Source organism: Schistocerca nitens, chromosome 6, assembly GCF_023898315.1.
Source record: "Schistocerca nitens isolate TAMUIC-IGC-003100 chromosome 6, iqSchNite1.1, whole genome shotgun sequence".
Taxonomy (NCBI): Eukaryota; Metazoa; Arthropoda; class Insecta; order Orthoptera; family Acrididae; genus Schistocerca; species Schistocerca nitens.
The window spans coordinates 286,824,613-286,847,733 of record NC_064619.1 but is presented as its reverse complement, the minus strand read 5'-3'; the positions used below and the strand labels follow the sequence as shown (position 1 = coordinate 286,847,733).

The window sequence follows — 23,121 nt, the reverse complement described above, 5'->3', positions numbered from 1 at the left end:
AGCGCCACTCTAATGCGTCTGGTGCGAAATCTGAATAGATATCATCTATCAGATGTAAAAACACGCCGATCAGCTTTGCTGATGCCGCACAACTCCTTGGTGTTGCGGTTTTTTCCGTCAGTGTTTTTGTATCAAACAAAGAACCTAATTTGAGAAAGAAGTATCCGAGAATGTACGTTTGGAACACAACACTTTACGGAAGCGAATTGTGGACATTAGAGAAACCGGAATAGAACACAATCGAATCGACTGAGGAGTGGCACTAAAGAAGGATTTTAAAAATTAAAGTAAGATACGAAATGAAGCGGTTCTCTGCAGAATCAGTGAGGAAAGAAATAACTGGAAAATACTGACTGGAAGAAGAAACTGGATGATTGTGAGCCATTACTGCAACGTCTGCGGCTATCGATCCCAGAGAGGTCTCCGTGCTAGATCTGGAGATACCATGTGCCTGCTATACAGTGCTGTCCGACCCTCCACCCTTCCTCTTTCTCTCTTTCTCTCTCTCCCACCCGGTGAGATGTGTAGCGAGGACAGCGCACTGTCGTGAGCTACTGTGGTCACTTTCGATAAGGTTGTATGTGGAAGTGACTGGTTTTCGGCCCGCTGTCGTGGCAGCGCACTGAAGAGGGTATAACCTCTGGCAGTGGCTGACGTGAACTTTCTTGCGAGTGAATATTTAAGGTGGTCTTTTTTTGCGAGACCAGGAGTGTACTGAAGCAGTGTCTGGATGGCGCTGTCTCGCAGATATTTTGGTTTTGTCACAAAATTGAGTTTCTTATCTAAGGTTCCGACCCGCGTTCCCTATCGAGTCAAACGGTACTAGGTTACGACCTAGAACAGAATATTGTGTCCCTATTGTTTCTGATCATTAAATTTCGTTTTGGTGTAAGTTGACTGTCTGTCTGATTGTCTAAGAGTAACACTTTTTTCCCTGTTCTTGTTGTCGGCAGTGTAGCGTTAACACTTTTATTTTATTGGTTATGCACGTTGATGCGTATGTATTTTAGTGCATATTTAAACTAGTTCATCAAAGGTGACCACACATTACTGTTCTGTCAAAGCATTTAGAGTGCAGTTGGCGCCGCATATTAATTCAGTTGAAATGTCCTTTTATTCATGTGCTGTGTCAGGATAATTATATATTTAAGAACGTAAAGTATGTAATTGAAAAGTGTTATTGAGGCTTAATTTTTTTGTCCTCCTTTCCCTGTCGTGGGACATCTACTGCTCGTGTCTCAGAGCAAGACGTGCGCAGTGGGCTGGGTTCCACTATGTTGCAACCACACGTGTTTCTGACCATCAAATGGAATATCTTTTAACGAAGTGGCAGCATGTGTCTCAGATTAATTTAACTGTCATTTACTTGTTTAATTACTCTGGTTTGTTGTTCTATCTTTGTTACTGTAAGATGTCTTTTTGGAACTAGGTGTAAAACTCTAGATCTGGTTGCTATTAATAATTTTTGTAAAGTGTTACTTGCCCACGCTGACTCCAGCACGTTCCACATCCCATCCCCATGCTCACAGCTGTTGGATATCCGTTAAAAAACCAAAAACCAGAGAACGTATTCTGTGATGCTAGATGGAGCTGTAGAATCCAAAAAGTGTATGGAAAAACAGATATTGCAATATGTTCAACATAATTGAAGATATTGAATATAAGTGCTGTGCTGACATGAAAACGTTGGCACATGGAAGGGAATTGTGGCGAGTAGTATGAAACCAGCCAGAAAACTGATGATTAAAAAGAAAAGGAAAAGGAAGATCGTGCTTTGCTAATTGAAGATGGGCACTAGCCCGTGTTGGGGAAAGATGAGCAAGAAAATCTGCCATGCCCTTTTATGTTCCCCTGTCAAACATACAACATGTGCTTAATACATTTTTTATTTTGCTTTTGGAAAAAAGAAGTTATTTAGGATGGTCAAAATAACTGTTTCGTGTTGGGTTGAGTGTCTCTTTGTTTCATATTCCCATGAACACTGGTACGACACGCTTCCGTAAATGACCGGTTATTCAAAAATATCAATTATCTCTACTGTAGCCAGCGACTGAGATAGTGCGACTGTTTACTTGCTCCCTCAGCCGCCAGTGACAGTGAGCACAACTCAAGGGGCCGGAGACATGCCGTCCACCGGCACCTCACCTCATGTGGTACTGTGCGCCGAGTTTGCTTCCTATACCGAAATGTTTAGAAATAAACCGCTTCAGCTTCGAAATCGTTCTTTGTTCTTGGGCACTACCGGTTTCAGTGCACTTACAGCTGTATCTTCAGGTGCAAACTGCAGTCAAGTCATGACATACATTTTACGTGAAGACCCAAATTCATAGTCAGCCCTATGCAATAGATTATCCGCAAGAAAAGGTGAATGTCCTAAGGTAGTAAAATATGGTGAAGAACTCTCGCTAGTAAGACCGAACGTCAACTTGTAGGGGCGTACAGCCATTGTCACGTGGTATGTAAGTGACACTCCACCTGCTTAAAATATATTGCCTCCGTAACGGAGGTGTGTCGGAAACGGACTGCTGTGGGGGGGTTCCCATTAAAACCAGAAACAGAGATAGGCACCGACTCGGAAAGTGAAGACCAGAAGTTCACGGCACTACTTCAGGGCTACTCAGTAATGCCCTGGCATTCTGGTCTTCACTTTCCGCATCGGTGCCTACCTATGTTTCTGATTTAAAAGAGAGCCCCTCCGCTGCAGTCCGTTTCCGACATCCCTCTATTATGGTGCCAAAAGGCTTTTAGCAGTTGAACTTTCGCTTAAATACCACGTGATACACATTTTGTTACTTTAGGATATTCGTCTTTTTTGCGGATAATGTATTCCATGGGACTGACTATGAATTCTGGATGTTCCTATAACATGTTACATACATCATCATTTGGTTCCAATTTGCACATGAAGATGCAGCAGTAAGTGCTGCGAAACCACTAGTGTCTAAGAATAAAGGGATTTTACAGATGAAGCGGATTTATTTCTCAAGATGACATGACGTGGCTGTGGTTTCTCATATTATAACGTTTTCTGGACTAAACTGGTAACTAGTGGTTTTGTTCAAATAAAGGGAATAGAACTATTATTCCATCTCCACCGTGCCCCGCCACCTCTAACCCCAGTGCTTAGAGATAATTGATGGTCTACTGGAATTTTATTTATCTGTACAACTAGCATAAGACGCTACACTATAATAGTTGTTGAAAGTGGCGTCTCCCAGCTTCTATGAGTCATTACACTGGGCACCATATTTATCATACCAGTTAGTATAAACTCAGTGCCGTTCCAATAACGTCACAGGTAGCGGTAATTTTCGTCACGAGATCTTCTACAGTATGGGTAGGTGTCTCATGCAAAAGACTTGTTGCCATGACTCGACAAGAACCAAACACGTGGGCTCTCAACTGGTGAACGTGCTAGCCACGAACGGTGGCCTCCCTTCCCTATCATGGAACATCTACTGCACGTGTCTGAGAGCAAGATGTGCGCAGTGGGCTGGGTTCCACTATGTTGGAACCACACGTGTTTCTGACCATCAAATGGAATGTCTTTTAACGAAGTGGCAGTGTGTACGCTGAGCGACTTTAGTGAGACGACGCAAAAATGGGAATAGTAACCAGTTACTGATTATGGCCACTTACGAGTTCACTCCACATCAATGTTGATTGTTTTTCACAGCTGCAGAACAGGGATTCTCAACAGTTCGTTTAGACAAATAGCTAACGTTGTGTTTGAAAAAATAAACAAAATTACGAATTTGTATACGTTTATTTTCTGTCCTCAGAGTACTAGAAATTGAAAAATAAATCAGGAGAGGTATTTTGCCTTATTGGTAAAGCAGCCTATGGGGTAATTACCGTGCACTGCTTGTTTCTCCTTCACATATTATAATGACAACTGGCTTTTCCTTTCGTTGTCAGAAGAGGTTAAGTCTATACTTGCACAGCACATTAACTGGACACATTTTCCAGTTTTCAGGAGCACTTTTCCTAGAATTTCATTTGGTTTCTGTTTATTCTCCAATTTAAATTCATAAACTTTCTTGTTACACGAAAACTCACAAATTTACACTGGGGCTGTTCATTTTTCGCTGAATACCTTGTTTATCTCTTCATCACTGCACATTCTGATACACAAAAAAGTATATTAAATGTAGGATTATTCATTAAAAAATATTATTAAAAGTGGAAACAAACCACATCTTTTATGGCTTATGGCCTAATCATTGGAGGAGATGATGATGATGAACAAGATGATGATGATGAGTTATTTACGGACTGGGCCAGTATGATTATCACCCGTAAGTACTATAGTTACTCCTGATTTTTACATGCAACACCCTCGTCGTTTGTGCAGTGTGTGTGTGTGTGGAGGATGGGGGGGGGGGGAGGCCCATATGCCAACCGCTCGTGCTTTGTACACTGCAGGAGGCGAGTTCATCAGGCGGGAGATAATACTTATTACGAAAATACTTCAGAGACGGAAGCACTGGAAAGTGCTTCCGTTGGACCAAATGAAGAAACTGTTACGTCAGCACGAGAAGAACAGAAGACAGCTGTTCCAAACTGAACACACATTATACAGAAATGAAGTTTGCCATAGCCAAGCTGGGGAGTATGTGATGTGATTGTTCAATATAAGTTTTATTTATTTTGATCGCAAATTATTATTTGTTTTACAGGGATAGACTTTTAGACAAATAACTTCAGATCTAGAAAGGATAGAAGGCAAAATTCTTAGTCATAATCTGTCTAATACACAAGGTGTCTGGATTATGCAATAATAAAATGTGAACATACCTTAAACAATTGGTCGTAGTTGGTAAAACATTTTGAGCAGTGGATAAGCACCATAGGTCATTACTAATAGACATGCGTAGCTCTAATCTATCTTTAAACGGAAGTCAATGACTCTTCTACTAGCGTTTGCAAAGGCTAGCACAGTAACATGACTGAATTAATCATATAGTAAAGTCATGCATGCGCAGGGTAATGTAAGTGTAAGATAGTAAATGAAGTTGATGAAAGCGACCAGCATTTGCACATTTAAAAAAATGGGAGAATATTGTCAGGAACAAAGTTTTAATCTGCATCTTCTAATGCAGCTGCTACTGTTTGTGTACTATTCGATCTCTTGGTTGCACTTACCCTGAGCTGATTACCTGTGAATTTGGTCATGAATTTTTCATATTACCTTTCATTCTCTTTTCTCCTTTTTCAATCTTTTAGACATATCCATTCCCATTCAAAAGTAGTGTTTCTGGGGAAAAAAGAGACATATTGATTCAATGACGAAATTGTAATATTCCCCTTTTGCGCATTTCGAGACTAAATTCTTGTTTTAGAAACTTCTAGTAAAACGGAATGCGGTTTCCCTGTTTTTGATCTAAAACCATTAGCTTTCTTTTGGTTCCATTTTCGTGAATTATTTGACGTAGATATTAAGTTCTTGGACTTGCATGGTTTGGTGCTGTTTTGTTTCTATATTCGTGTTTGTTGCAAATAATGTGTTCTGTCTTTTTGAATAAATTCTGTTTCTTCAATTTGTTTTAGGAGCTCAATTGTTTCTGGGCTGTTGTGTTACTACCAGTCAAGAATGCAAGTTCATTTGGAAAAGTAAGGCAATCATCTTTAATTTTCCGTTACCTCGGGCTACTATGACTAGATAATTAATTTTAAGGATTGATTTTTACTTGTCTATTTTTGGGCTCAAAGAACATACTTGAGATGTTTCTACAACTTACAAGAGTGGTTGAGATGAGTACCCTTTAGGTGACTGGCCTTCGTTGAAACTCGAGATCTATATAACTTTCCGTAGCACTGACAAAATTCTTCACGAAAGCAGGTGCTCATATTATTCCTCAAGCAAAGTCATGGCGACACCATCTCTGTACCCTCGCTTGTTCAACTGCGCTCGATCCAGAGGGATTTCTTTCGAATTTCATAGTTCGAAGAAATTTACAGACGCTAGAAACATTTCATTAAGTTCATGAACGCGTAAAGAAGTTACAGATCAACTCTATGCGAATATTTGATGGAGTTTAGTAAAATATGAAATCTTCAGAATGCTGTTTTGTGAGGTATCATCACATTTGTGTGGCAAAAAACGACAAACACTGTCTAGAATTGCTGGATGAAAATAAGATGACGCGAAAAGTGTCACAGTGCGAATGGAATTCTCTTTGACCTCTACTATAAAAGTTTTACCGTATTTCCTTGACCTAAAAATTCGCCATATCTGTACCTAACTGGATATTAGGAATCAGTTTGATCGTCATCTATACTGCGTGTATTATCCCCCAAGCACTCTTAAAATCCGTGCCATCTTATGGTTTCGTACGACATGATAAAGACGTTTGTTGGTAACAATAATGTAATTACCTTATTACACTACTGGCCACTAAAATTGCTACACCAAGAAGAAATGCAGATGATAAACGGGTATTCCTTGGACAAATATATTATACTAGAACTGACGTGTGATTACATTTTCACGCAGTTTGGGTGCATAGATCCTGGGAAATCAGTACCCAGAACAACCACCTGTGGCAGTAATAACGACCTTGATACGCCTGGGTATTGAGTCAAACAGAGCTTGGATGGCGTGTACAGGTACAGCTGCCCATGCAGCTTCAACACGATACCACAGTTCATCAAGAGTAGTGACTGGCGTATTGTGACGATCCAGTTGCTCGGCCATCATTGACCAGATGCTTTCAATTGGTGAGAGACCTGAAGAATGTGCTGCCCAGGGCAGCAGTCGAACATTTTCTGTGTCCAGAAAGGCCCGTACAGGACCTGCAACATGCGGACGTGCATTATCCTGCTGAAATGTAGGGTTTCACAGGGATTGAATGAAGGGTAGAGCCACGGGTCGTAACACATCTGAAATGTAACGCCCGCTGTTCAAAGTGCCGTCAATGCGAACAAGAGGTGATCGAGACGTGTAACCAATGGCAACCCATACCATCACGCCGGGTGATACGCCAGTATGGCGATGACGAATACACGCTTCCAATGTGCGTTCACTGCGATGTCGCCAAACACGGTTGCGACCATCATGATGCTGTAAACAGAAGCTGGATTCATCCGAAAAAAATGACGTTTTGTCATTTGTGCACCCATTCGTGCACCCAGTACACGATCGCAGGTGCTCCTGTCTGAGATGCAGCGTCAAGGATAACCGCAGCCATGGTCTCCGAGCTCATGGTCCATGCAAACGTCGTCGAACTGTTCGTGCAGATGGTTGTCGTCTTGCAAACGTCCCCATCTGTTAGACTCAGGGATAGAGATGTGGCTGCAAGATCCGTTACAGCCATGCGGATAAGATGCCTGTCATGTCGACTGCTAGTGATACGAGGCCGTTGGGATCCAGCACGGCGTTCCGTTTTACCCTACTGAACCCACCGATTCAATATTCTGCTAACAGTCATTGGATCTCGACCAATGCGACCAGCAATGTCGCGATACTATAAACCGCAATCGCGATAGGCTACAATCCGACCTTTATCAAAATCAGAAACGTGCTGGTACGCATTTCTCCTCCTTACAGGAGGCATTACAACAACGTTTCACCAGGCAACGCCGGTCAACTGCTGTTTGTGTATGATAAATCGGTTGGAAACTTTCCTCATGTCAGCACGTTGTAGGTGTCGCCACCGGCGCCAACGTTGTGTGAATGCTCTGAAACGCTAATCATTTGCATATCACAGCATCTTCTTCCTGTCGGTTAAATTTGGCGTCTGTATCACGTCATCTTCGTAGTGCAGCAATTTTAATGGCCAGTAGTGTATATTACCGTCGTAACTAGTATGTAAATTTGTGAGAGACTCTTTTTGGCAGGAGTCCAGACTGGTTTTAGGTGGGCAGGAGTGGGGAAATGCTATCGATCATTTCACAACTCTTTTCCTTTACACCGTCATGTTTAGGTAGTTTGTTCCAGATAGGTTATGGCTAAAAAAGAATTTTTTGTTAATAATCCGAGGCATAAAGTTTTTTGTCGACAAAATGTCCTTTACGGACGTATTGGTGTCCGTCACACCACGTCGTCAACACATAATGTATTTTGCAGCTTCGTAAGAAAATGCTCTTTATGTACAAGATTTTTCACAATTCCTATTACAGGCTTTTAGATGCTGTAGAGACAGTTTTGTAGATAAGGTTTAGATAAGGGACCCATGTTAAGAAATGTACCGTTGGATGTAAAATAAGCTTGACGATCGGATCACTTCAAATCTTCTGTGTCGTCATATGTACATAGCGGGGAGAGTGAGTTCTGATCTATGTTTTAAACGTGCCCTTGGCATGGGCAATGTTTCGAGAAATCGTCGTGAGTTTCTCCTCTACGAAAGGAAGTACGTCTTCTTCAAACGATGTGTGATGTCATAATTACAACAGGAATTGACGTAGGGGAGATTTAAAGGTGATATGATCTTCAAATTTATTTTATATCCAACAGTAAATTACGGAAATTAGTTCATCATGAAAACTTTATCCCCAAGAAGCCTTTAATAGGAACTGCAAAATACCATGCGTAACTGAGTTCCGGAGTACTTTCTTTCAGTCCCCACCACTATGTTTCTCGCTGATCTTTTTTATTAACGTGTGTCAGTGAAATCAAATCCGCATGGGTGTATTTGTAGGTGTCGACACCAGCGGCACCACATCACTGAAGACACGCAGCAAGTGAATTTCAAAACTGTGTTCACACGCAATTATCGTGCTTGCATAGAAGCACATGGCTTGCAAACTGTACAGAGCAGGTGTATCTTTAGTTCAATGAGTCACTGTACGTTCTGCAAATGTCAACTGACAGACCACTGTATCTGCGTGAGGAAGCCGACTGAAGGGCACTAGTTTCTCACCACTTGCTTTCCACGTAACCTCGCTTCAAGCGGCAATTCCTCACTTTCACGTGGGCGAGCACTTGCCGAGAGCGACCCGAATGGCGCATGGCTCTTCCTAGGAAATAGGGAAAGAAGGCGGTTTTATTACAGCACTTCGAGCCTGCACACATTGCAACTACTCAGCCTATGTGCAAAATGAAATATGTATGGTCAGGCTGCTACCTCAGTAGGCGAGGTAGTATCGGTCATAGTCGGCAAGTTCCACCAAGCTATGCGAAGTTTATTCTGTCTCCGTCTTGCACAGGGTAGCCGAATGACGAACAGTGCAGTGCTTAATCTGCTAACTTGAGCCCTGTAATTTAGTGCTGTTTGGCTATCCTTCTAACGACGTAAGAAAGCTATCTTGGTCGTCAAGTATGAACGTCAGATGTCTGCAGTCTGAGCACGGTAATGGATTTTGTACGGTACTGTTGTAATTTTTTCAAACAAGTGCATATTAAACGAATACACGAAACCTCTCGTTGCTCCCAGGGCATGGTTCGCCGTAAAAGTTTACACGATGTAATTTGTTTGATGCGTCATGTTTTTTAAGTGTACAATAGGAACAGGGTCTGAGAAGGAATTGAATTGTGCTCAGTTTGTGGCTGCTAATTAAATAATGAAAACACTCCTTATCATTGCCAGTAACATGGGATGACTATATGACATTACTATATGACATTGACATATGACATGACATATGATTACTATATGACATTGAGATTAGACAGTCCAGTCCTCGAAAAAATGGAAGATCCAAACTGAGATGTAAACTAATTAAATATTTGTAAAGCAGCACGACCAAGAACTTTTTAGGAGGGAGTGTGCAAAAGACACTGTATATAAAACACTCGTACTTAACATCTTTGAAAATTTCTCATACATATGGGATATATAACAAATAGGAGTAACGGGGGATACTGATATTACAATAGAACTGGCTTATCTAGTTTAGCTTCGATGTAACTTGCTGCAAATTGGAATTTTTTATTTTAACAAATTGCTATGTGAAAGATGCGATAAATGAAAAAAAATCCCAAATCACACACCTATTGGATAGTAGTCCAGTATTTACTGACTGATTCACAAAACCCCTCAGGTACTTCCAGTTAATCATACGCATACAATCGTTTGCTAATGAAGAACTTGTTTACTCATGTAGATTCCGAGAACAAAGTTGCGTAGGATCTTTATACACTGACTGTAAGACATCCATCGGTGCTATCCGTAGTCCAAGGTCCGCAGTCTGTTTCGTCTGAAGTACTACTTATCGGCTAGTTTGGCTACTAGCATGTGGTCGTTTAGTCGGTAGCGTTGCCTAGAAACCGAATGGAATCAAACCCATCCGCACCACGGAAACTTTTAGTCGTTCTTTAATCTAGCCTTTACCTCTCAACGATGTGAGGAGCCGCCAGGAACGATGGATTCCACGTTAAGATGTAGGTCCCCTTTCCCAGGTTGAATGACTGGGATAAACGAGGGACACGTAAGTCGCCAAAGTGGCGTCCAAATAAAAGACTTGCGCAAGCCCATTGCGCCGTAAGAAATAAATAAATGGGCAATGTGATTGGACAGTATGCTTGTAAGGTCACGATTGTTGCAAGTCAATCGATATGAGAACAAAAAAAACCTTTTTGAGTTGCGACAACGCACTGTTAAGCACCTCAGTGCTCAGCAATGAGTTTCAGGATTGCTTGTCTTGGAGCACACGCCCGCGCCGTACTCATTAATAAGGAGTCTTCAGATTTGGTCGGTCGCGAATTAGCGGTTGGAGAAGGCTAAGTTGTGTAATAGATTTTAATGCGGCGTGTAGAAAGAATATTGAACAATAATTCGCAGGTAGAGAATATAGGTCATACTGAAACATTCATTTTGTCAAAGTTTTATTCGAATCTCGTGGAATGATTTTATAACTTTGATTCAATAATACCTTACAACAAAGGATATAATAAACGAATAGGCGCACCTCAATTTATTACTCTTTATGAACTTTATCCAACCTGTTATTAAAGAGTACTCCTGATGAAACAATCCATCATCGACACAGTAAAGGATAATTACAGGGCGGGACTAATAAAACTGGCCCGAAGAACAGCGTTCCGCAGTAGAAAGCTACACAGCAGAAGAAAGGAAATATACTACTAACCTGACTATATAACAGATGGTGACTGTGAAAATACGCTACGAATCTGACTATAGCAGATATTGAATGTGACCACCTGTTGTCTCTTGCCAATTTTTGGCCCTGGTCGGGAGGTTTCTGAAGGAGGATGGAAGCTGGACTGCTGGAACTGCTCTCATCCGAACTGTTCTGCTGCAGTTCTTGAAGACTATGACGGTTGTTGCGATACACCTTAGACCGCGGGCTATTCACACAAAGTAACTGCACACTGAGAGATCAAGTGACTTGGGCGGCCGGTTAACTTGTGTTAACGACTCTGTCAAGGGTGCAGAGTGTATAAATGTGCTCCAAGGTTCGGTCGGCTGTATGGGCAGTTGCCCCATCTTTTCGGAAGTAGCTGTAGGTCTATTCCACCTCCGTTAATGCTGCCACAAATTCACTTTTATTTGCACCACCTTGTACAAACGATGTGAGGTAATGGGACAGGAGCCTTCCATGATGATGCTATTTCTGCAAATAGTGCTACCATAATAGCAGTATACTCACTATAAGTGCAAGCAGAGGTACCTGGAATAACTCCACTTGCTAAGTGTTCAGAAATTCAACGGAAAATTAAAGTATGAAAGAAATTTCACAGAAGAAATAAGCTTTATAATAATAATTTCAGGCCTACAGAGGAACCAAAATCTGGAATTAGATTTCGACTGCCATCATTCTGAGTTAAGTTAACAATTTACTCAAGACGGCAGTGAGTATTAACAGCGATTCAAGTTTGAAAGATGCGTCTTCTTGTTAGTGAGATGAGAAGGAACACAGGAATAGGAGTACCAGTGTTTGGCAGTGGTCTGCTTTTAAAAGGTCTAGCCATCTTCATATCAGCCCATTCTCTGAAATCTTCGTGAAAGTACCAGCAGTTACCTCGTCTTGCTATAGTTTACTGCAGTTCAGCTTAGCAATGTCTCTCAATCTCGATCGTCGTTTCGTCTGCTTGGCGATCGCGGGTATTTCGCGTTATAATGGCAGGGGACCAGCGCCAGCCATGCAGTAAGATTCGTATAAATCTTCTCCACTTTTGTAGCCTATATCTGCTTCTCATCGTTCAGAATTTTCTCTCTGATGGGTTCTGAGCTGTATGCGTGTGGCTATAGTCCAATAATTGGCTTCTATTTCTTTTTGTATTTGTGTAATGGCAGTGAAGGCTGCCCTCAGGTAAACAGCATCCTATTCTATTCGAATTTTAGAATTATATTTTTATTACTTCTGTATCTTTTCTTAACCCTAGTGATATCACTAGGCGTAAGATAGATACTGCCTACAGGAAAATTAAAGAGACCTTTGGAGAAAAGAGAACCACTTGTATGAATATCAAGATCTCAGAGGAAAAACCAGTTCTAAGCAAAGAAGGGAAAGCAGAAAAGCGGCAAGAGTACATAGAGGGTCTATACAAGGTCATTGTACTTGAGGCCAATATTATGGAAGTGGAAGAGGACGTAGGTGAAGATGAAGTGGGAGATATGGTACTGCGTGAAGAATTTGACAGAGTACTGGAAGACCTAAGTCGAAGCAAGGCCGCGGGAGTAGACAACATTCCATTAGAACTATTGAAAGCCTTGGGAAAGCCAGCCATGACAAAACTCTGCCACCTGGTGAGCAAAATGTATGAGACAGGCGAAATACCATCATACTTCAAGAAGAATATAATAATTCCAACCCCAAAGAAAGCAGGTGCACACAGCTGTTAAAATTACCGAACTGTCAGTTTAAAAAGTCACGGCTGCAAAACACTGACACCAATTCGATACAGAAAAACTGTTAGAAGTCGACCTTGGGGAAGATAAGTTTGGATTCCGTAGAAATGTTGGAACACGTGAGGCAATACTGACCCTACGACTTATCCTAGAGTATAGATAAAAGAATGGCAAATCTACGTTTCTAGCATTTGTAGACTTAGAGAAAGCTTTTGACAATGTTGACTGGAATACTTTCTTTCTAATTCTGAAGGTGGCAGGGGTCAAATGCAGGGAGCGAAAGGCTATTTACAACTGATGCAGAAACCAGATGGTAGTTATAAGAGTCGAGGGACAAGAAAGGGAAGCAGTGGTTGGGAATGGAGTGAGACAGGATTGTAGCCTATCCCCGATGTTATTAAATCTACACACTGAGCGAGTAGCAAAGGAAACAAAAGAAAAATTTGGAGTAGGAATTAAAATCCATGGAGAAGAAATAAAATCTTTGAGGTTTGCCAATGACATTGTAATTCTGTCAGAGACAGCAAAGGACTTGGAAGAGCAGTTGAACGGAATGGACAGTGTCTTGAAAGCAGACTATAAGATGAACATCAACAAAATCAAAACGAGGATAATGAAATGTAGTCGAATTAAATCAGGTGATGATGATGGAATTAAATTAGGAAATGAGACACTTAAAGTAGTAGATGAGTTTTGCTATATGGGGAGCAAAATAACTGATGATGGTCGAAGTAGGGAGGATATAAAATGTAGACTGAAATGGAAAGAAAACGATTCTGAAAAGAGAAATTTGTTAACATCGAGTATAAATTTAAGTGTCAGGAAGTCTTTTCTCAAAATATTCGTTTGGAGTGTAGCCATGTATGGATGTGAAACGTGGACGATAAATTATTTAGGCAAGAAGAGAATAGAAGCTTTCGAAATGTGATACTACAGAATAATGCTGAAGATTAGCTGGGTAGATCATATAACTAATGAGGAGGTGCTGAATATAATTGGGGACAAGGGGACTGGAAGAAGGAATCGGTTGTTAGGACATGTTCTGAGGCATCAAGGGATCACCAATTTGGTATTGGAGGGCAGCGTGGAGGGTAAAAATCATAGAAGGAGACCAAGAGTTGAATACACTAAACAGATTCAGAAGGATGTAGGATGCAGTAGTTACTTGGAAATGAAGAAGCTTGCACGGGATAGAGTAGCATGGAGAGCTGCATCAAACCAGTTTCTGTACTGAAGACCACAACAAAAATAAATCTTTTTTATATTAGTCTTGAAAATCGTACTACGTTTCTCTTGTATCCACACAAATTAACGGTTCATGCAAGCAGGGACATAGTCCATACCTTCCACAGTCTGATACTGGGTTGAAAATGAATCTGAAATCCCAGCAGCGTGTTGACATTTATCTCGTCTACAAACTGGAGCAATTTCTTTTCACTTACGTGACTTGGAATTACAAGCACAATACCAGATGGTTTAGGTGTAACTGCGCACTGGTTCCTGGAGAGCTTGCTGGTAGAGGTATCTTGGTCCTGGAGAGCATGCCGGTATATGTACCTAGTTTTTGGAGAGCATGCGAGTAGAAGTACCTGATTACTGGAGAGCATTCCGATGGAGGCACCTGGTTCCTGTGGAGCATGTCTATAGGTGTACCTATTTCTTGGAGTGCCTGCTCATAGAGATACCTGGTTCCTAGAGAGCATACTCGTAGAAGTACATATTTTCTAGAGAGTATGTCAGTAGATTTACCTGATGAGCATGCTGACAGAGGTACCTAGCTTCTGGAGAGCATGCTGGCAGAGGTACCTGAGAGGTACCTGGTTCCTGGAGAGTTGCAAGTGGAGGTACTTGTTTCCTGGAGAAGATGCTGGAAGATGTACCTGGTTCTTCGTGAGCATGCCAATAAAAATACCTGGTTTCTGGATAGGATGCTGATATAGGTATCTGCTTCCCGTAGAGCGTATCAGTAAATGTACCTGATTTCTGGAGAGCATGTTGGCACATGTACCTGGTTCCTGGAGAGCATGCTGATGTAGATACCTGGTTCCTGGGGAGCATATCAGTAGATGTACCTGATTTCCGGAGAACATGTCGGTGGATGTACCTGGTTCCTAAAGAGCGTGTTGATAAAGGTACCTGGTTCCTAGACAGCATGCCGGTGGAGCCGATGCGAGTGAAGAAGTTGCGCAGGGGCGAGGGCGCGGCGTGCAGCAGCTCGTGCCGCGGTGACGGCTGCGGCGTCGACGACGCAGACAGCGACACCGCCACGTGGGCGGGTACCGGCGGACCGGCGGAAGGTGCGTGGGTGGGAGAGGGGGTGGATCCGGAGGCGGGCGGCAGCAGGGGGCGGCGCGGTGACACCTCGGGGGCGGAGGCGCGGCCCAGGCGCCAACCCGGCCTCCTGCGCACGCTGGGCTCGCGGTCCGCGGAGGCGGGGGCGCCGCCGTCGCTCTGGCGCCGCATCGCCTCCAGCTTGCGGCCCATACGCCGCCCCCACGTCGACAGCACTGCAACAACACGGCAGAGCACAGGTAATGCGAGGTAGTGCCACGGAATAGCTCCCGGTCTCCTTGTACACAGATTTTGTTAGCAACAAGGTGAGACGATTCGCACGGCAATACTACGGAATCTGAAACTGTTAGCTGATGATGCCTTTTTGTACTGGAAACTGTCATCGTTGTGTTACAGTGGGAGGGATTCAGAAGTTGATCCGAACAGAATTTCTATTTGAATATCTTTCTTCGGGAGAGTGCTACAGTCGTACACAATTCATGAAATGACAATATTGTTCGCCTTAGACAATTAATATTTAGTTTCTAGGAATGGTCAGGTATTATGCCATTTTCAAGCTGTAGTTTTTCAGCTACAAGTTGAGTATGAGGTAATAAAGGAAATTCCAATTTATAAAGACGAACAGTCTACTTGCTTATTTGTCTTCTATGCGTTCCTTCAAATGGTTCAAATGGCTCTGAGCACTATGGGACTTAACAGCTGTGGTCATCAGTCCCCTAGAACTTAGAACTACTTAAACCTAACTAACCTAAGGACATCACACACATCCATGCCCGAGGCAGGATTCGAACCTGCGACCGTAGCAGTCGCGCGGTTCCGGACTGCGCGCCTAGAACCGCGAGACCACCGCGGCCGGCTATGCGTTCCTACACCACTCATCCCATTACGATAAAATTTTGGTGAATCGTTACGTACATGTCCGCAAAGGCTTCTATGGGGATAAGAGCCACTTAGAACAAGTAGGGGTGGGGGCGAAAAAAGGGTAACATGCTTAACTCAGATACGTTTGGAACAATTTCAAGCAAAATTTTTCACATACCTGCGTCACTGTTTGGACAGAACTTCCTAAAAAAATATTGTGGAGTAATGTACCCCGACCACACCTAGCACTGGAGGTGAGGCTGAGAAGACGTGACAGGTAAAAGTATGATATAATGACTGACCGATATTAGTATTAAATCCATAGTTTCCGGACTCACTGGGTGCAATATTGGTGACAGTTACGATGACTTCAGACCTAGAGTCGTGGATAAGGCCGGGAGGGGGGGGGGGGGGGGGGACGACGCTGCTAAAGCGCTACCTGTCAGCATATTTCTGCAACGCCTGGAAAAATTTATACAGAAATCGCCACACGTATCACTTGCTGTGTGGAAAAATTTACAGGGACAGCACTGCACCCACGCGTAAGCCAGGAATGGCTGGAGCAATTTCAACCAAAACTGTTCTACACATGACCCATTATTTGCATAAAAGTGCTATGGGTTAACATGTTCCACTAGCGCTAGGGATGGGAATGGCGACGAGCAGAGGTGACATGTAGTGTTTTGGGACCAAAGATCATGCCCACCGCTCAACGCCACTGATAAATTTGACGTTCTCTCTAGTGTCACATGGTGTAATTCAGCGGAGAATCAAACAGTTGCCAGCGACAGTACTTTTTTTTCGAAACTGCTATCAGTTACTGGCAGAATTACAGGCTTGCTCAGAATTTAGGTGAAACTGCGGGGAGAAACTCGCTAGAGATACGGATGAAATACATGTATAAATATGCGTGAAATGTATTAGATGTGTGTATAATGTATACACCCCACTCACATTAATGTGATCACAGCATGTGTTCAATGTCAGCTTGCAATAACCACTCACAGACGGCACGGGGCAGTACTAGCAGTGGAGGGCATATAAAGCTCGTTGGGGGGACTTGGAAAACGGGCATTCGTGTTAATGCGGAAACGGAGCGATTTATCTGACGCTCAAACGAGCGTAATCATTGGCTTTCGGGCCAAGGGTGGAAGCATTTCCGAAACGGCTAAATTGGTGAACTGTTCACGTGCCGCCGCGGTTAAAGTATACCGAGCATGGCACAATGACACCGTCCAAAACCGGCACCGAGGCAGCTGTGGCGCACAATGGTGTATACACGATAGAAGTGACCCGCGGCTGCCGAGATATGTCCAGATGAAGAGACGTAAAACTGTCACGCAGCTGACAGCCCAGATGAACCAAAGCGCTACCGACAGTGTCTCCTCGGCGACCATTCAGCGAACGTTGCTGCATATGGGCTTCCACAGGAGGCGCCTGGTTCATGCACCCATGCTCATTGCTGTCCATCGGCGACGAAGGCTGGAATTTGTACGCCAATACCGCATCTGGACGAGCACTCAGTGGCGACAGATGGCCTTGGCAGATGAATCACGCCTTATGCTACATCTGCACGTACGGTGTGAAAGTTTCAATCACCCTACAACAACCGTCGGAGCGTTACGGTCTGAGAAATGTTTTCGTGGCATTCCGTAGGTGATCTCGTCATTCTGAAGGGCACAATGGGTCAACACAAGTATACATCTATCCTTGGGGACCATGTTCACCCCTACACGCAGTCTGGTTTTCTTTCCGCACGATGGCATCTATCAGGAGGCAACGCAACGTGGCACACAGCTTTCAATGTACGTGCGTGGTTTGAACAGCAACAAGATGAGTTTACGGTACTGCCACGACCACCAAATTCCTCGGATTTAAACCTAATGGGAAATATGTGCGGCAACTTATATCGGGCTGTTCGCGCTACGGGTCCTCAGCCCAGAAACCTCACCGTGGAACTAGAGCCTGTATGGCTCCACATCCCTGTCGGTACCTTCCAGAACCCCACTCACTCTCCTCGTGCACGTCTCGCAACGGTCTGAGCTGCAAAAGGTGATTATTCAAGTTTATCCCAAATGGTCACATCAATGTGACTGGACAATGTATATGGGCGAAATGTATGTGACATGTTGTGTCGGCTGTAATATAGAGTGCCATCTAATTTTGCCGTCAATTTTATGTTCTGTGTAATCGATATTCTGTAAAACTGAAACGTGTTTCTATTTATTTGTGATGTAAATAGGTCAAATTTTGTGTCACCTAACCTAAAATTATTAATGTTGAACATTGTAATGATACTTGTAATTGCCGGTGATAAAAGGGAAACAGCTAGGTAGAGAGCGTAGCTCTCTCGTCAGTGGGACGCGACGTCAGAGAGCGAGCGAGGTAGGAAAGATTCACTGAGAGGTGAGTGATGAAAGTACTTGTACGCGAATGTAGTGTGCTCTGTGTGGCTGTAGTTACGCGAAGCCACAGAGAGAGAGAGAGAGAGAGAGAGAGAGAGAGAGAGAGAGAGAGAGACATTATTGCATGGCAAGTTTGGGCAGATAACGGAAACGCCTATTACATCAAGATCCTGCCCCAGAATCTGCTGTGGTTAATGCAAGAACGCTCGCCAAAGCTGGAGTTGTTGGAGGATTGTCGCCTACGCTGACTTCAGCATCTCTACGACTACAAAAACCTGTAAGAATGTATGAAATAATTCATACTGTATAAAAACTTATAGGCACTACCCAGTCACTTGAGTTTGATTATTTTTCAAATAATAAGTGAGTCAATAACGTTTTATATTCTTTAACCTAAGTCTTTGTAACCTAGACAAGGTCAGATCTTTCCTTTGTGTGCTAAACCGAACGTCGTCTGTGAAAGAAAAGAACTGAATTAGTTAATTAAAAGTCTGCAGTTTGCTTTGCCATTTGAAAATGTATTAAATGCAACGCTTAGTAACGCCCCATATAGTTATCTGTTTGTCTTGCATAACAATTAGAGGAGGTACTGTTCACTTTTAATTTGAGAATAAAAGTAAATGTAAATTACAGCCAAATATATTTAAATGGCAGTTATACATAAAATTTCTGAATATCATTATCCTTTAATGTATTGGCTTGGTTCAAAGTTCATTATCAATAATGTGTTGAAATTCTCATAATTAAGTACATGATTGGTTTCCAGTTAAATCAATTCTCAAATTGATAAAGAATAGTATTACAAACTATTTCATTAAACTTCAAATAATTTGTGTTTTCTCGAAAACTGCAAGTATCGAATAAACAGTAATTTAAGGTTACGTAAGTTTCGCCGTAACAACAGTGAGCTTTGGTTCCACTAAATTCAGTGTCGTGTATTTCAAAGCACATTACTACTTCATTCAACTGCATTATATTATCTAAAGTTATTTATTGCAATATTCATTTATTCTTATTTTGCTTATAGTTTTAACAACGTGTGTGTACGGCTTCTGCTGACAGTGATTATTTCAATATTATACCAAGCAACTACTAGCGACCGTAATAATTAAACATCTTAAATCATTTTACTTGCGATGTTACGGCCTAGTCGATTCTTGTGGTACTCCATTTTTTAGTACTTTATGTGAGCCACTGCACTAAGTATCAACTAAGACAACATTAAGTATAATACCAGCAGAGTAATAGGAAAGGAACAATCTATTTTTCAGAACAGCTTGGTGTGCACATCTTGCCTCTGATCTGTGTTAGATTTCTTCGGAAACGGTAGACTTATTCAAAATTTTATCATCTCTGTTGGGCACATGTGTAATACGATCAAATTTCCCAGTAATCGATTAGTGAGGGGAGGACATTACAATGTATTGTAAGCAAGCGTGGGAAGCTACGGGCAAAAAGCTAGTAACAATAAGTACTGTCGAAAACAAACATTTTTATTATTTCAGCAATATCTATAAAGTTCGATGAATAACAACTTAGTTTTAATGTGCACGCCGATTAAATATTAGGCATAGAGGTGCGACACTATTTGAAATGCAACGAGCACATAGTATAAGTAGAATGTGAGATGGGTTGATGTCCTGCCACCGTACATTCTATAGACGATAAGAAGCTTCATTTTAGCGGTTTCCGATATTTTGGACCTTCTACACGAAGTGTATTAATGGTTTTCCGGCACTTCAACATCAAAACATGTTGTGTATGAATAAAACCAGTAAATACATGTGATAGTGTTGCGATTACCATATATAATATTTTATATTGTCGCCTTTGTTCCTCTTAATGGCTTTGGGTGCTGGCAAGTCCTGTCATAGGCTCGTAATTTTTTATTTTTATTTTGTTAATCTGGGATGGTGGATGAGTGGACACCACGCCACTTTCATACACAAAGGAAATGCCTAGGGTTCGCCAGACAATGACACTTCTCGATGCTGTTGGAGCAGTTGGAGACACCATAAGGGCACCCAGTGTGTGTTTTTGCATGCAGGACACAATGTCAACACGAAAATGGAGGAAATAAAAGAAGCAGAAAATATTTACTACTCAACAAGTCATGAAGATTGAAAATATCAGAGAAACAACACCTCGCTCAAGATACCACATAGAATAATTGTATACTTATATGGATATGGTGTCTGTTCGTAAGTATGTAGTTCTGGCAATTCCGGCCATGACCTTCTTCTTCTGTGCGGATGCACACATATTGCCCGAACTCTTACGGGAATTGGTAAGAATGTCTTCCACGAGTAATGAGTGTGTTGTGGTGGGACACTACGAATGTAGTGTGTGGACATACAAGGTGAGAATGTGGGTCTCGCGGGAGGCGTGCGCGAGATAGTCCCTGCAATCGCAGTATCCTCTTTTCCCTCGGTGGCTCAGACGGATAGCCGGCACGGTAGCTCAGCGTGTTCGGTCAGAGAGCTGGTTGGCCTCTGTAATAAAAAACTGAGTGGAAGGGTCAACAAACGAACTTTAATGGATGTCATGTGACATCCGCAACGACCAAACACAAAAAAAGGGATAGAGCGTCTGCCATGTAAGCACGGGATCCAGGGTTCGAGTCCCGTTTTAACTTGTCCCCGTTGATACGTATCAACGCCCATCAGCAGCTGGAGGTATTAATATAATTCTAATTTCATTTTAGAATAATTGTAGAAAGGAACATTCTTAGCGAGTATGTATTTACTTTAGTGTGGGAAAAGAATGTTTTATTCAACAACAGGTAAAGTAACTTGCAAGTTTTGGCGTAACTGATTCGTTAGTTTGAAACATGCCATGCCCCAGGAACTAAACTTGCCAAGAAAAGTTTGATAGTTACCTGCTTAGTATTTTTAAATATCTTTGGTGTCTAATCCGTAAGCATATTTCATTGCTCTATCCAAAGCACGTATTTTTATGTTATTAATACGAATGTAGATGCCACTGAACTACATGAAATTATAAAAAAGACATGTGATCAAATCCAGGGTATCTAACGAGTATGAAATGAATCTAGACGAGAAGAGACAACGAATCTGATCTGGCCGATCAAACTGACCTGTGCTAATGCGCGATATTACATGCCTATGTACCGTTTCTTAACTAGCGAGAACGTCGACTAAGCGGATCGGTCGAACTCGCCGGGACCGTCATTCGCTAGAGTGAGTTGTGACGCTATCACCTGTGATGGGCTAGGCGTGGTACGTCGCCACATTACTCTATGCCAGGCGTGTTCAGGAGGCGTCTAAGCGAGCACGTGCGCTCACGCTTCTTCACCGCCTGAGCAGTGAGCGCTTGCGGTAAAATGTTGCTGTCAGTTGTCATTATGTAGCGCAGGGGAAGTACAAACTGAGAACTGTCATCTGAGGAATGACAACACGTTAAGTTCGCCGTAGTTTCAAACGCAAGCGGATGTACTTAATGGCGCAGCGCTTAAAGTGGAGAGTAGCTCTTTTAAAATCGATAAAAAGCAGCTTAATGGCCGGGTTAGGAACTTCAAAACGAAGGTCAGACACACCAGGACTAGAATGAGATTTTCACCCTGCTGCGGAGTATGCGCTGTTATGAAACAGCGTACATTCCGCTGCAGAGTGAAAATCTAATTCAGGAATCATCTCCCAGGCTGTGGCTAAGCCATCTCTCCGCAGTACCCTTTCTTCCAGGAGTATAAGTTCTGCAAGGTTCGCACAAGAGCTTCTGTGAAGTTTGGAAGGTAGGAGACGAGGCACTGGCATAATTGAAGCTGTGACGAGGGGTCGTGAGTCGTGCTTGAGTAGCTCAGTCGGTAGAGCACTTGCCAACGAAAGGCAAGGGTCCCGAGTTCGAGTCTCTGTCCGGCATACACTTCCACACTAGTACCAATTTATTACACGTTAGTGTATGATACCTAACTACAATTAGTATCTATAGACCAGCAGCTAAGAGATAAATTTCATAATTAAATAAATGTTGTAGACTCGTACAAATATTTTCTTCGACATAGAGTTCCACAACTTCACAAATTTGCAGCTATGATGATGAGATGTGTGAGAAAAGTATGGGAGACTGACAACAATGTGAACGATCTGGCAATGCTATGTTGTTATTTTTGTGTAGACCGGGGCATTCATACCTTCCAGCTCCCTTCAGCCTTCACGTAATTTTTGAGAGCGCCATCAGTGAAGATGTATTTTTGTTGTATGTTACGAAAATGTAACAGAAGAATTTGGGGCCAAGTTAAGCCATCAGTTTTGTGTTAAACTTAGGGATTACCTGAATGTGACCTTTGGAAAGTTAAAACAAGCCCATGGAAAACATTCCTTGTCAAGGGCACAAATTTTTCGCTGGCACAAATCATTTTTGGAAGGCTGACAACAAGTTGAAGGTGAACCTCGCTCAGGTAGATCTTCATCTTCAAAAACTTACGAGAAGGTCGAAAGTGCGCGTGTTTCTGTGAGACTGTTCCCCCAGAACAAACTGTCAACCAAATGTTCGAGAAAGACGTCCTCAGGAAAAGGGTAAACCGAGTGAGACCGGACATTGCAGACAAGTTGATGCTGCATCAGGACAAAGTCCCCTGTCAAAAAAATGGTTCAAATGGCTCTGAGCACTATGGGACTTAACTTCTGAGGTCATCCGTCCCCTAGAACTTAGAACTACTTAAACCTAACTAACCTAAGGACATTACACACACGCATGCTCGAGGCAGGATTCGAACCTGCGACCGTAGCGGTCGCGCGGTTCCAGACCGTAGCGCCTAGAACCGCTCGGCCACCCCGGCCGGCAAAGTCCCC

At 42.6% G+C, this 23,121-nt stretch overlaps 1 protein-coding gene across 1 annotated transcript in view; it reads right to left on the bottom strand.

The window, feature by feature from the left end:
- Positions 1–23,121, bottom strand: part of LOC126263323 (serine/arginine repetitive matrix protein 1-like) — a 550,556-nt gene that overhangs the window by 180,040 nt on the left and 347,395 nt on the right. Inside the window, exon 3 of the mRNA XM_049960412.1 lies at positions 14,889–15,259. Within this exon, the coding sequence (XP_049816369.1) occupies positions 14,889–15,259 (371 nt within the window). The remainder of the gene's footprint in view (positions 1–14,888; positions 15,260–23,121) is intronic.